This window comes from Tinamus guttatus, unplaced genomic scaffold (genome assembly GCF_059628265.1).
Source record: "Tinamus guttatus ecotype Peru unplaced genomic scaffold, ASM5962826v1 Tinamus_guttatus_pri_ptg000151l, whole genome shotgun sequence".
Taxonomy (NCBI): domain Eukaryota; kingdom Metazoa; phylum Chordata; class Aves; order Tinamiformes; family Tinamidae; genus Tinamus; species Tinamus guttatus.
In genome coordinates, this window is record NW_028288685.1 from 1,664,434 (window position 1) to 1,676,977 (window position 12,544).

A 12,544-nucleotide genomic window follows, 5' to 3' on the forward strand; every position below is an offset into this window, starting at 1 on the left:
CAGATGTCTTTGTGACAGACCATAGATAGGCCTTAAATAGAAAGAAATGTAGGTAAATATTTCCAACTTTACAAGTGACACTTTTCAATCAGTGATAGAGATTCTCTCTTCAGTTCAATCCATGGTAACAAGTGGACTCTGTTTTAGAAGAACTGCACTTGCAATTACCACTGAGAAACCGGCAATACACCAGTAGTCCAATCATGGCCACTTCCAAACATTAATGATCACTTGGTTGGAAAATCTTGCTATACATATTTCTGGGGTTCTTTAGAGAGGGACATCATTTTGTAGAAGATGCTTTATGCAGAAAGCTTTCTAGGAGTATGACACTTGCTCTTGTATTCAATGGTATTTATTAACATGTTTCATTAATTAGCATGCACAACCAATCCTGGGGCAATCCCAACACTATCGCATGCCCAAAACCCTCCATCAAAAGCTGATGACAGCTTTCTTGACCAAAGCACCTCTCCTCCCACCAAAAAAGGACGGAAGGAGGGAAGGAAGGAGGGAAGGGGAAAAAAGGAAAGGAAGGGAGAAAGGGAGGATTTATGGTTTTTTAAGTAAGCAACCATAAATAAGGTTACTTTTTCTTGCTTTGTTTTAGCCTAACAAAGCAGGTAGAATGCCCTATTACCTTCTCAAAAAAAGAATAAGAACAGTTGTTTAGGAAACAGCTGAAGGAATGGGACAAATCCCCAATCATCAAGAGTCATATGTGTCATCGTCTTCCTAAAGTCTGATTGCTTCTCTCAGTAGAGAGGGTTTCATCTTCTGTGCAATGTTATAAAACAGAATTGGAAAAGAAATCTGATCACACCTTGAATATCTCTTCAGTCATTCGAATTTTGCATCTTGTTCTTCAGCTCAAAAGGACACTGAAAGCCTTTGAGAGAGGACTAGTGAATATAATAGTGAATACACACCTGGGATAAGATTGTAACATTTCAGTTACTGAAATATGGCAGAAACTAGTTGAATACCATTTAAAATATATATAGAGATAGTATGCTTTTTCTTTTTTCAGAAAAATCAAATAATTAGCTCTGCAGTAGCTCTGAAAGTATTTGACATGTACGACACATGCCTTCAGATAAATCTGTGTACTGTTAAAGATATTGGTGCTTGGAAGAAAAAAATATCCTCAAATAACCTTCACAGAATGAAAGGCTGAGAAGCTACCAGAGCATAAACAGCTGTCTGCAAAGAATTAAGGACAAAAGGGGCTCACAGAAAAGAGAAAGGAAAGCAGTGGCATTCAGGGACAGGAGGCTAATGGAGAAAACAGAGACTTGGGATAAAATTCTGGGAAATCCTGCTTGTTAGCTGTTCTTGTTTCTAAATGCAAGACTTTCAAACTATTTATTTTAACTGTTACCATCCCTCTCTAGCTACTTTTTTTTAAAAAAAAAATTAAAACCAAGAAAGAACAGACAAATGGTATCTAGCATAATCAAATGTCCCAGTGCACAGGGTAAGATGCACATAATTCCTCATTTCAATCGCTGCTTTTCTGATATGCTTGTAGGTTGGGGTAAGAAGAAAAAACACATTTATTTCTGATGTACATATAGCATGACAGGCTGATTTCAGGAGTACAGCTTGGCATTTAAATAAATACATAAACTTTAAAAAAACACCTTAGTTTAATAAACACAGTCCTCCAGTCACTTGCTTGAATCTAATTTCAGTCCCTAATGCCTGGATTTACAAACAGAGTCAAGAGAATATTTAAGCAATATATTCCATTCCAAGAGACAGATAGCAACAGAGTACCATATTAGTGCACAACTAGAAATGAAATCTCATAACCCTATGAACATGACCTACCCTAAAAGTAAACCATTCTCCATTATTTTATCACCAATTCACTCTCAAGTCATTGAATTAAAAGCAATAACAAGAATTCAAACAAGAACATAAGAAATAATATGAAATAAAAGACACAAACTTTCTGAGAGAATTAATTAAAGCAGACACTCTGAGGTATTATAGATACTATTTTACTCAGCAGCATTTTATAAGGTAAATTCAATAGAATGATGCTTCTATTTTCATTGTCAAACAGGAGTGTGGAAATTGCAAGACATCTTCCGCCCCACACACTCGCCTCCTAACAAATCTCTCCCTGTCTCTAAGAGTACTGCATCTAGATGGTGATTAAAGCTGGAATTATCATTTATTCACAACTAATTTGTTTTTCAGCTTCCCTCACCAGAAATCAAAACTGCTGTTTTCATTGGTAGGCATCTGCATTCCTTTTAAGGCACCAAAACCAACCAGTTTTGTCTCGACCCTTGAGTTTTGCAATACTGAAGGGGCCCTCTGGGAAGCCAAGTGTTTAAATACATGAGAGGGCACATCCCAATTCAATAGCTGTTTACTTTGGGTTGAAAGGGGGAAAAAATGTCAAATAAAATCAAACATCCCATCGATTCACGACATGGGTGCATACCAGAATGTTTGCTATAGTCTACCTGGAGACATATCTCAGATACTTTTCCTTAATAAAACGATAAATAAATAAAAATCTGGAGCAAGACAGTTTATAAAAAACAGTATTTATGACTGGTGTCGATTATACGTAGGCTAGAAAATTTGTTATCCAACACTCCCAAGACATTTGGATTCATTCCGTCCTACTATATTGAGCTTGAATGAAAACATCCTTTTGCTTCCAAAGTTATTTCTTTCTGATTATCAAACATGGTTAGCAAGCAAAACCACTCTTCTAGCAAATGAACAGCAAGGTTCATATGAGAAAATTTGCCTTGTAAAAAATTGCTGAAAATCTGTCTTTTGTCATTTTTAGCTATTTGTAAGATATATTTTTTTTCCATGGATTGTAGAGCTGGAAGTCTAAAGAGAGCAAAGGGATCTAGCAGTTGCTAAAACAAATGAAATGTCTTAAACTGGCACACATCCCTTTAGTTAATCCACTGAATTCAGTTAAACTAGAATAAATACTATGTGGGCAAATTCTAAACTTTGATGCTTAAAAGTTTTCTTTATTAAAAAAAAAAAAAGGGCACAAAAAGCACTCAAGCTAAATGTGGCAAAAACAGTCACACACAGTCCACAGTTGCGTGGACACAGTTGTGTCAACTTAAGACAAATTTGTTTATTAATGCTTGATCCAGTCTCTCTTTATAGTAATCTTAGGGTTATCTCTACTTAAAGTTGAGATAAAGCAGCTACACACAACACAAAATGAAAAATAGCATCCATCTTTTCCTTCCATTCTTCTCTACCAAAAGGGGTTTCTGCTCTTTGAAAACAGGTTCTGTTTTTATTTTAATACAAGGAATTTCAGAACACCTGGGAACGCAGACCTGTACCAGAATCCCCTGTAGATTCCATACAATGTGATGGCACCTACCGTTCCTATCCAAACGCAGCCTTACATTTTCAGTTTGGAAGTTTTTGTTTTAGCAGCAGGATCTCGTCTGCTATTGCAAGTAGTAATCCTCAAAATTATCATTATAAGGCAATTATCATTACAAGCTTTTTTTATTATTTCCAAATCTAATTGTCATTTGGAATGCTCTTGGGATTTGTGGGGGTTTGTTTGATTGTTTTAAATAGAAATATTTAAGTTCAGTTGATAAAACATATGAAAAAGTCAGCAATGTGGGGGAGGAAATACTACTAGTCTTACAGCTTTCTGTTCCCACAGAAATATTTCTTTCAGCTTATCACGAACCACCACTTTCCTCCACCTCCTGGTGCCATAATTATGGACAGTAGTTGCTTTTAATATTTTTTAACATACAAATACCTAGTAGACCCACATTGGTTCATACTACTTCCAGAATATCATCACAGACAATCCAAAGCACAAAGTTCAGTTTAAATATAAAGGAGATGCATACGGGCTTAGCAACCAAAAGGAAGAATAACAGTGAACTCTGGATAAAAATAAGTGAATTGTAAAGTTACAGAGTCCTGACAAAACATGATTACCTGCTGGAAAGGGGACATATTTCAGTCTCTTGAAATAATAGAAGATATTACTCATATGTGTCCATAGGTGACCTATCCTTCTGGTCAACCTGCTGTTTTGCAGCAAATAATCTATATTTTGTAAATCCACACATATACTGTATGGTAGTGATGCCTTATGGCTGAAAAATAAAACCAGGCTCAATGAGATCAAAAGTCATTTCTGTCCTTTCCTGCCCACAACATGCATAAGACTCAATGACTACCATGAGTCTTAAAACCACGAGAAAAATAATGGTAACCATCACAGACTTTTACATGACAGTATGAAGATCATCTGATTTTTGTGGTTCCAAGTACTCTATTCAACGGCAGGCTTTTAAATCAGCGTAATAGAAGTCTTGGTGCAAATGTACCACTCGAAGAGAAGGAAATCTGATACAAACACAGAAACTAATAAAAGCTTCAACATATTATGGAGGGCTATTAAATCCATATACAACAGACATTTCTCAAGGCATCTGGAGAAAAAGAGCATTTGTGAGAAGAAATTCCAATCACTTATTTCCTTCTCAATTGTCAAAATTTCTATACTGTTACAAATGAGGAACAAGGAAGTAAATCCAGGGAGCAGATCGTGTGCCTACTCAACATAAACAGACATAAACAACTCTACCACTACCACCACCAAAGAGTTCATGTTCATTTAAAAGGCCATGGTTTCTTTCTGTAACACTAAATCATGCCAACAAATCAGAATACTTTGGGTACATTTTTCTTTTATCAAGTCCTCCCATCTTTTGTTCTTCTGGTAATGAGGCCAAATAGGTGTAGGATTTCAAAAGACAGATACTACTTTCCTGTTTATATCTCTTTTTCCATTTTAACCCATCAGTTTGGAAAACAGACTTTACACACACACATACCTACAAAAGAAATCCTGGCAATTTTACAAAGTTCTGCTTTAACCTTCCCACTCATCTTTATCTGGAATTTCACAGGTAGAGAATTTTGAAATGAACAAAAAGGTGTATGACTTCTACACACACCACCTATTGTATTCTCTTATTATTCCTACTGAAATAGAAATTATTCCTGTTGAAGTGGAGTCCCTATACAAGGCTAGGACTGGAGCTTACATGGAACAGACCTGAAACAGACCCTCCGTACAAGTCTCTTCCACAACATACCACTACTGGAAGGCTGTTACACAGTTGTACCAAATCTTGCACCTTAATCTTGTCTGAGGTATAGAAAAGATTGTATCTCAAAGGTTGTAGCCAGAAGGTTCAGGCTCAAAGGTTTTTGACACTGCTCACTGCTCGGAGTCAATGTGGCATCCCCTCTTCATGGTCTCCCACCTGTGGTGAAATCTAGGATTCAACCTGTCTTTTTAATGCAAAAGCATTAGTTATCGAACCACTAAAGAAAACATATGAGGAGTTTGTTCTAGTATTTATAGCAGATTATATTTACCTGAAATAACAGAATAAGCTTAGCTTTCTCTTGAGTACAGGTCTCAGCCTTAGGAGAAAGAAGTAACTAACATATAATGCATGTGTTTTAGCCCCTCCTGATCCTTTAGCTAAGCTCTGTAGGAATAAATCCTCTGCCTGTTATGCTCCCTGGCATCTCACTTACATGGCCTCTTAAATTTTGGTTTCATGTACTTCTGGTGCTTTCTCTAGCAATGCTTCTGCTGCCATGATTTCTCCAGACTCCTAATAGACATTTCTATATTCAGACAAACTCATTATATCTATATTGTATCTCAGGTAATTAAAAGCCTCCTGTACAAACAAATTACATGGCGGGGGCTGGGGGGAGGCTTTTTGTAGCACATGAGACTTTTGAACATCAGGAAGCCTGTTAATTGCACTTGTTAATGATCTGTGATCAGGTCTTCAAGATATGCAGAACATAAAATTATGTAACTTCCTACAGAGTGCTGCCTACGTATTTATCTCTGCTTTTAATTTCCTGTACTAATATAGCTACCTTAAATGTAATATATGAGGGTAGATAGGTCACGGTTATCTATCCAATCAAACTTGGCAGTTAAAAATATTTATGACATCAATTCCTTGTTGAGGGCTATGTTTACACGTTACAGTTCTAAAAAAAGCAAACAAAAAACCTTACCCATACCACACAAAAAACATGAAAAACCCACAAATGGTCTGGAAACATCCTAGGCAGAAACTAAGACATCTGTTTCAGCCAAGATTCAGTCTCTGTGATACTACTCCTTGTGTAGACCCTGTACAGTGTTAATCAGCTGTTGTTTCTGTCTGCCCTGTGCATCAGTACTCTTCTGTACTACTACTACTGTTCTGTGTCCTACTACTCCGTGTTTTCTCCTAGTTTGCTACTGATTGGAGTCTGTGGTGAATAATCAGTATTAGGAAACACTCCTGTATAAGAATAATCCAACAAAACAAAATCAAATAATAAAAAAAACAAGTTCCCAGTATGCCTCTGCCTCCAAAGCCCTCACTGCTGTTGCCATTAGATGGCCAACACTGATAGTAAAAGATTATAAAAATATATGAAAACTGACTTCAGAGAGTGCTAATTGAGTATGTCTCTCTCATAACAGTGAGCTCTAAAATGTAGGACTTTGGCATCCATTCAACACTTTCTCTCACGTTTTTACTTATAACAACTTCAGGCTTGTATGTGCACACACAGGTGAGACATTCCGAGTCCTCCCATGAAAAATATATCCATTAAAAGCACAACTGCTCTTTTCGTCATTCACTCGAGCAAATCATCAGGCAAAAATATACACTGGAGACAGAACTGAAAGCTGCTGTTGGAGGCTTTCACCCTCTGCATGCACCAGCAGATAGAGAAAATAATCTAAGCAGTAAAAGGACATTTCAAAAGTACGCATGCTTATGAAGAGAAATAACCAAGCAGCAAACAGTATGTATATTTGTATATCTGTGACTTTACAGCCTAGCGTACCTGCTGCAACACTCCTGATAATATTGTTTGCTCTCTCAGAAAATTTACAAGTACCAAGTAATTCATACCAATCTGCTGTCTCTCAGTCCAGTTCAATGCATTAGCAAGAATCTCTCCATAACATAGGACATTTTTCTTTCCATTAGAGCCACTGTAGCTGAACACGTCAAAAGTGGACAGTTAGTAAATACGCATTACATTCAAGTAAATTAGCTCTCCTTCCTTCCATTCAAACACTGTGATAGTGTTGCTGAAGATCTAGCTTTGGCCTCTTGTGATAAATTACTCACCTTCCCCATCAGGGCCCATATTTTCATAGGAGTCCCAGCGTATCAGTGGATCTGTAGTATTATAATCAACTATCACTCCATGGTCATTCTGAAGGTGATAACCTCCTGGAAAAGTAACGTGTTTGAGACAAAAGAGAGTCATATTTGTAATGACCTACACACATATTTACAGTCCCCACTGTAATACCATGTTCTACCACTAGTAGAAAAAGGTTACAAAATGTAGAGGGATGGCTAGAGAGCCGCGTACATGGCTGCCCAGCAGGCCTGCTCAATTCCAGCCTTCAGGTTTCAGTGAAAGAACGAAGGGAGTGCTAACTAGGAGATAAGAAAGTAGACCAAGGTCAGAGGGAATAAAAGAGCTGTTGAACTAAAAGGATGAGCTAAACAAGTAAGGGGGGCTGTAAGGGTCTGAGTTAGATCATTGTCTACCAATTAGGAGCCTGTGTAATTACATCACTAATTGTTAAGAATCATATAAATGTACTGCATGAAAAGCTAATAAACGAAGTCAGTTCCAGCTTCTATGAAGTTGATGTCTGGCATTCCTGACCCGCTCCAAGCTGCAACAACAAAAAGAAACTACAAAATCTTAATTTACATGTCATTATAGTAGGAACCAGCAAAGGATTTTATCACGAGCGTGTTGATGATGCTGTGCTCTGAACCTGAATCACAAAGATAATCCCCCCAGCTCTTCAGCTAGGCACAATAAATCAAGCAACTTTGCAGAATGAAACCACAAATATTGGTATTAGGATGGTAATAAAGGGATGATAAGATAAGGTTTTGTTACAGAAGCATTTCACTAAAGAGCCACTCCATTTCTATGTGCCAGCTGCATTGTTTCATCCATTCTCTAACCTTCCAAAGGAGCTCGAGATCAGACTACTTGCCTGTGTGTTTGCCTGCATCAAAGTACACTCTGCCAAACATACCCGAAATTTAGAGCAGCAACACACATTTTTTCTGCCCTTAAGAAGGCAGAAAATAACATTCAGTTCTTAAAGCATACCATGAGGAATTTAGGTGTGGTCCAGTGATTCAAAAGCAAAGTATGAACATCAAGAACTCATGACCTTGGACTTGGCTTTGGCACTGATTTGATACAGATGCACAGGACGGATCAAACCAGCTTTCTCCCTCTGTTCCTTCATCTAGAACAGGTAGTTTAAAAAGAAAAATCCAAAACAAGAAATAGCTACCAATTCTTCACCTGTATCTTGAGAAGTAGGTGTTCCTGTAAACTGGTCTAAAGAAGAGCAGTGCTATGCTTTTTTACTGCACTGCTGTGGTGCATGTGCCATGATCAGTGTCCTTTCAAAACACAGATAGATAGTTAAAATGGGAAGGGCAAGAATACCACGGCCCCAAACCTTTCTGTGCAGGTAGAAAAAAGCCACTGTGTAAGAGTCTGTTTGATCATATTTCTCACAAAGTACATTTAGGAAGTTTGTTACCTAATTATTTAGGTGCTTAATCTTCCTGGTGAGGATAGCCTTTCTTACAAGTCCAGTAGGTTATTTTCTAGAACACCATTTTGGGGCTATGCAATACACAAAAGGCATTAAAAAACTGAGCTAGTTCAGCATAGGGCCACAAAGAAGGTCAGCGATGGAGCACTTCTCCCGGTAGGAGATGCCAAGGGACTGAGACTCGTTCAGCCTGAGAAGGCGGTGCCCAACAGCAGCCCCCCACAATGGATGGGGGCAAGTTTTCAAGGAGATAGGGCCGGGCTGTTTCCTGGGGCGAAAGGTGGGAGAATGAGGAAGAGAATGAATCAAAAGAGCTTTGGACAATAGAATCAGATGACTTTCCCAGCAAGGACAGTCAGTGGAAAAGGCTGCCCAGTGATGTTCCACTGTCTCTCCTTGAGGTTTTCCGGACCTGACTGAGACTCCCTGCAGTCTACCCTAACCTGAATTATGCTAGTATATAATTCTGTAGAAATTGTAAATAAATATTACATGGTAGATTCTTCTTCCCAGCCTGCTAACTGCTTAGATAGAAATTGAGTACTAATTTCTAAATTTCTAACTGATGAGAACCTTATTTTCAAGCTACTTAGAGCTTGCTAAAAACACAAAATTGATTTTCCATCCAGGAACAAATTGAACTCACTTGAACGAATTTTGATCCTTTTTCAGACATGTCAGCTGGCCTCTCTTCAAGCATAATATGGGATTCACCATTCAGGAAACGTTTAGATCAAGTCAGTGAAATTCATTTCTAAGATTTTTTCTTATATGGCTTTCCAACAAGCTAAGTGAAATCTTGTGCTCAGATGGACAGAAGTCAGTTCCTTACTGGCTGCTACTACAAGTCTCTTAGTGATCAAACTTGTGAAAAAGACTGAAGAATAATATATGCAGTTCTCAGGACACTTAATAAGATTTCGCATAAGAGAGGCTGTTCAGAACATTTGTTTTTCATTCAGTCTCAGGCAGAACCTATACCTTTTTTGTAACAGAATAAATAAAAACAAAACTCTTACAGAATTGAACTTCAATATAAAGCGCAATTTAAGTCCTTGTTGTAGTCAGTAATTGTCTATGACCTGAGTTATATTAAAATAAGATATATTCTGGAGGTATACAGGATATACGCTATAAAACAATCCAGAGCAGAAACATCTCCAGAATAAATTAGAATTGCTTCTCTTTACATTAAACTGAAAACAGCTCAACTTCACTACTTATCAAACTTGATCGCTCATGACAACAGCCAGCAAAATGTTACAGGAGGGACCACTGCTGTCATTCGCACTTAAGCAAGCTACTTATAACATACTGTGTTTTCTACAGATAGAGAAGTGGTCTATAATGGTGGTCAGTCATCATTCTGGTATATTTTTAAGAAGGTTTATCACTCTTAGGCTAATGTAAATGTTAATGAACACTTCATTAGACTCTACTGTATACTCACCTTGAATTTTCTCAGGAGTTTCTGAAAACACTAGTTCTACCTTCCCATAATCAGGAAAACGGTCATCTGAAAACAAAGGATAATATTATTTCCTACAGAAATACTTACAAGGCACTCAGAAGTCAGGATTTTCTATTGTTATTAATGCATGTACTTTTATCACACTTTTTACTTCAAATTGAGCAGTTTACTTCTAAAACAGTTACATTCCCAAAAAAGGCCACATAAGTGTAAGCTGATTTTTTGTTTATTTCCAAAAGCAGTCAAAAAACAAGAAGAAAAATAGGTCCCTCTCAACAGACATTGTTGTCCCTGGAACAACAGGGGAAGACATACCTGGAAGTAAACTATAAGTGTTCACTATATTAGCTAAATTACAATATTTGACCAAAAAAATCTTTGTATAGGCACATATTTCACAAAAATATATTTGCTATTAGTTTGTTAGTAACGTATGTTAAGATACAATCTTATATATAAATATTAAAAAAAAAGAAATTCTGTGGAAAGTACGGATTAGTACAATACAGATTTTCAAACATATCTGAAAACTTTGCCTACATTTTTCACATCAATTCTGAAACAATTAAAAGGGTTGCATATGCAGACAAACTTAGTATTCAACTTTGTCGCTGTTTCCATCATTCAAAAAAGAATGCTCTTAGCTCATCTTCTTTCTTCCAGTAGTAACTAAGAGTCAACATTTTAAAGATATGTTTGCTGTTTTAACAAATATCAGAAGTTGAGGTAAAGGTTATGTAGGGATATCTGATGTATTTTGTGTATTTTGAATGCATACAAAGATCTTTAGGGGTTTAGCTATGCTGAGGTGTTATGAAATAACTAGCATATAGTAGTCTCCCTTCTCCTAAAGATGAGAGAAGTCAAAAATAAATGTATATAGAAAAGTCCTTACTCATACTGGTGCTGAATGCAACAACCCCATCCATGCACAGACACATGCATCCACGCCATTCACACTGACATGCAATAGAAGGCAAGTACCTTTGTTGGCATTATCTAAGTCCTTTTTGCCAAACACTAGGCCATGTCCTTGAACAGCTCCGGTGTGAAACTGAAGACGAAAAACCACATCCCGAGCAGCTGACCGATTTTTTTTGTGGTAACATTTTAGCTAAAAAAATTAAAATGAAATAAAATAACTTAAAGAAAGGGAAATCATGTCAATTAGCAATTTCTAAAAATCAGCACAAAGCAGTGTGCATGTTGTCTGGATTACTGTCTGAACAAGCTAACCACAGTGCAATTTAGAGCAGACACTACTGCTGTTGTAACATGGGTTGCTCAATCCTTTTAAAATTATACAGGCTCAAAGCAAGATTGAGTTTTGGATGTGTAAAAATAATAATTACTACTTTCATCATCACCACCACTAGCTGCTATCTGGTCACCGACCAGATGATGATTCAGAATCATAGCATGTGCCATTAAAATTTTGGAACACAAATCACTACTTTTTCATGGCATCAAACCAACAAAACACTAACATTTCATTCAACAAAACATTCATTTCAAAATAACTGAAGCATATGCAGACCAGCCTTCTCAGAAAACTTCCAAGATGATTACATCAATTTTAGGACATTTTTTAAAATTCCTCTACTAGCACTAATGTGATTTTCTGTATATTATGGAGGGAAGTTGGTGCTAGTTTTACCACCTTGCATAGAACAAGACAGAAATATATATAAAAAAAATAACATCTAGTATGAATTTCAGTGGCTAATTGTGACCATAACACAAATATTTCTTTAACCTCACTTTTCTTTAGACTAGACTTACAGACTTTTCACTTAACAATTCTTTGAGTTGTCCAGTGGAATACATGACCACTCAACATTCACTCAACTCAGCAATATATAAAAAACTTGGTAATCTTAAGTCATAGGACCTAAGTCATATGCCTTAAATTCTCAAAGTGCATCGGTGCTGATGGCACACTTGGCACACAGGCCAACTTGTGATCTACCTCAGCCCTTACACCAGATGCATGGGGCAGTAAAGATGAGGATATCAATCATCAAAACTCAACTGTCAAAGCCATTCCTGACTTTAGCTGTCAGGTGCCTTGCATGAACTGCAAGGCCCATCCCACCCCTCACCTTTCCAATCTGAAGCATCTGAAGATGAAAACTAGAGATAACAGTCTGCAGAGATAACAGTCTGCAAAGACTTAATTTGACTTGATAGTGCATTCTTTTTGTATTATTCATATTGCTGTAGGTATTTGTCTCTTCAACAGCAGCTCATGGGGCCATTCCACAAAAGAACTTAAACTTTGCTCCTCCTTCTGCCTCTCATGAATGAGATGAGTCACCCACTTGAGAAATGACTTTTCCAAAAACTACCTGGAAAATGGGAGAGGAAAAGGAGGAGCAATGCAAAAGGCCCAG

The 12,544-nt window shown here is 37.2% G+C and overlaps 1 protein-coding gene across 1 annotated transcript in view; it reads right to left on the reverse strand.

The window, feature by feature from the left end:
- The window catches only part of TNS3 (tensin 3), a 118,398-nt gene that overhangs the window by 85,733 nt on the left and 20,121 nt on the right, over positions 1 to 12,544 (reverse strand). The window contains exons 9-11 of the mRNA XM_088522387.1: positions 11,136 to 11,265; positions 10,131 to 10,196; positions 7,206 to 7,310 (exon numbers count right to left, since the gene is read on the reverse strand). Coding sequence (XP_088378513.1) covers positions 7,206 to 7,310; positions 10,131 to 10,196; positions 11,136 to 11,265 — 301 coding nt within the window. The remainder of the gene's footprint in view (positions 1 to 7,205; positions 7,311 to 10,130; positions 10,197 to 11,135; positions 11,266 to 12,544) is intronic.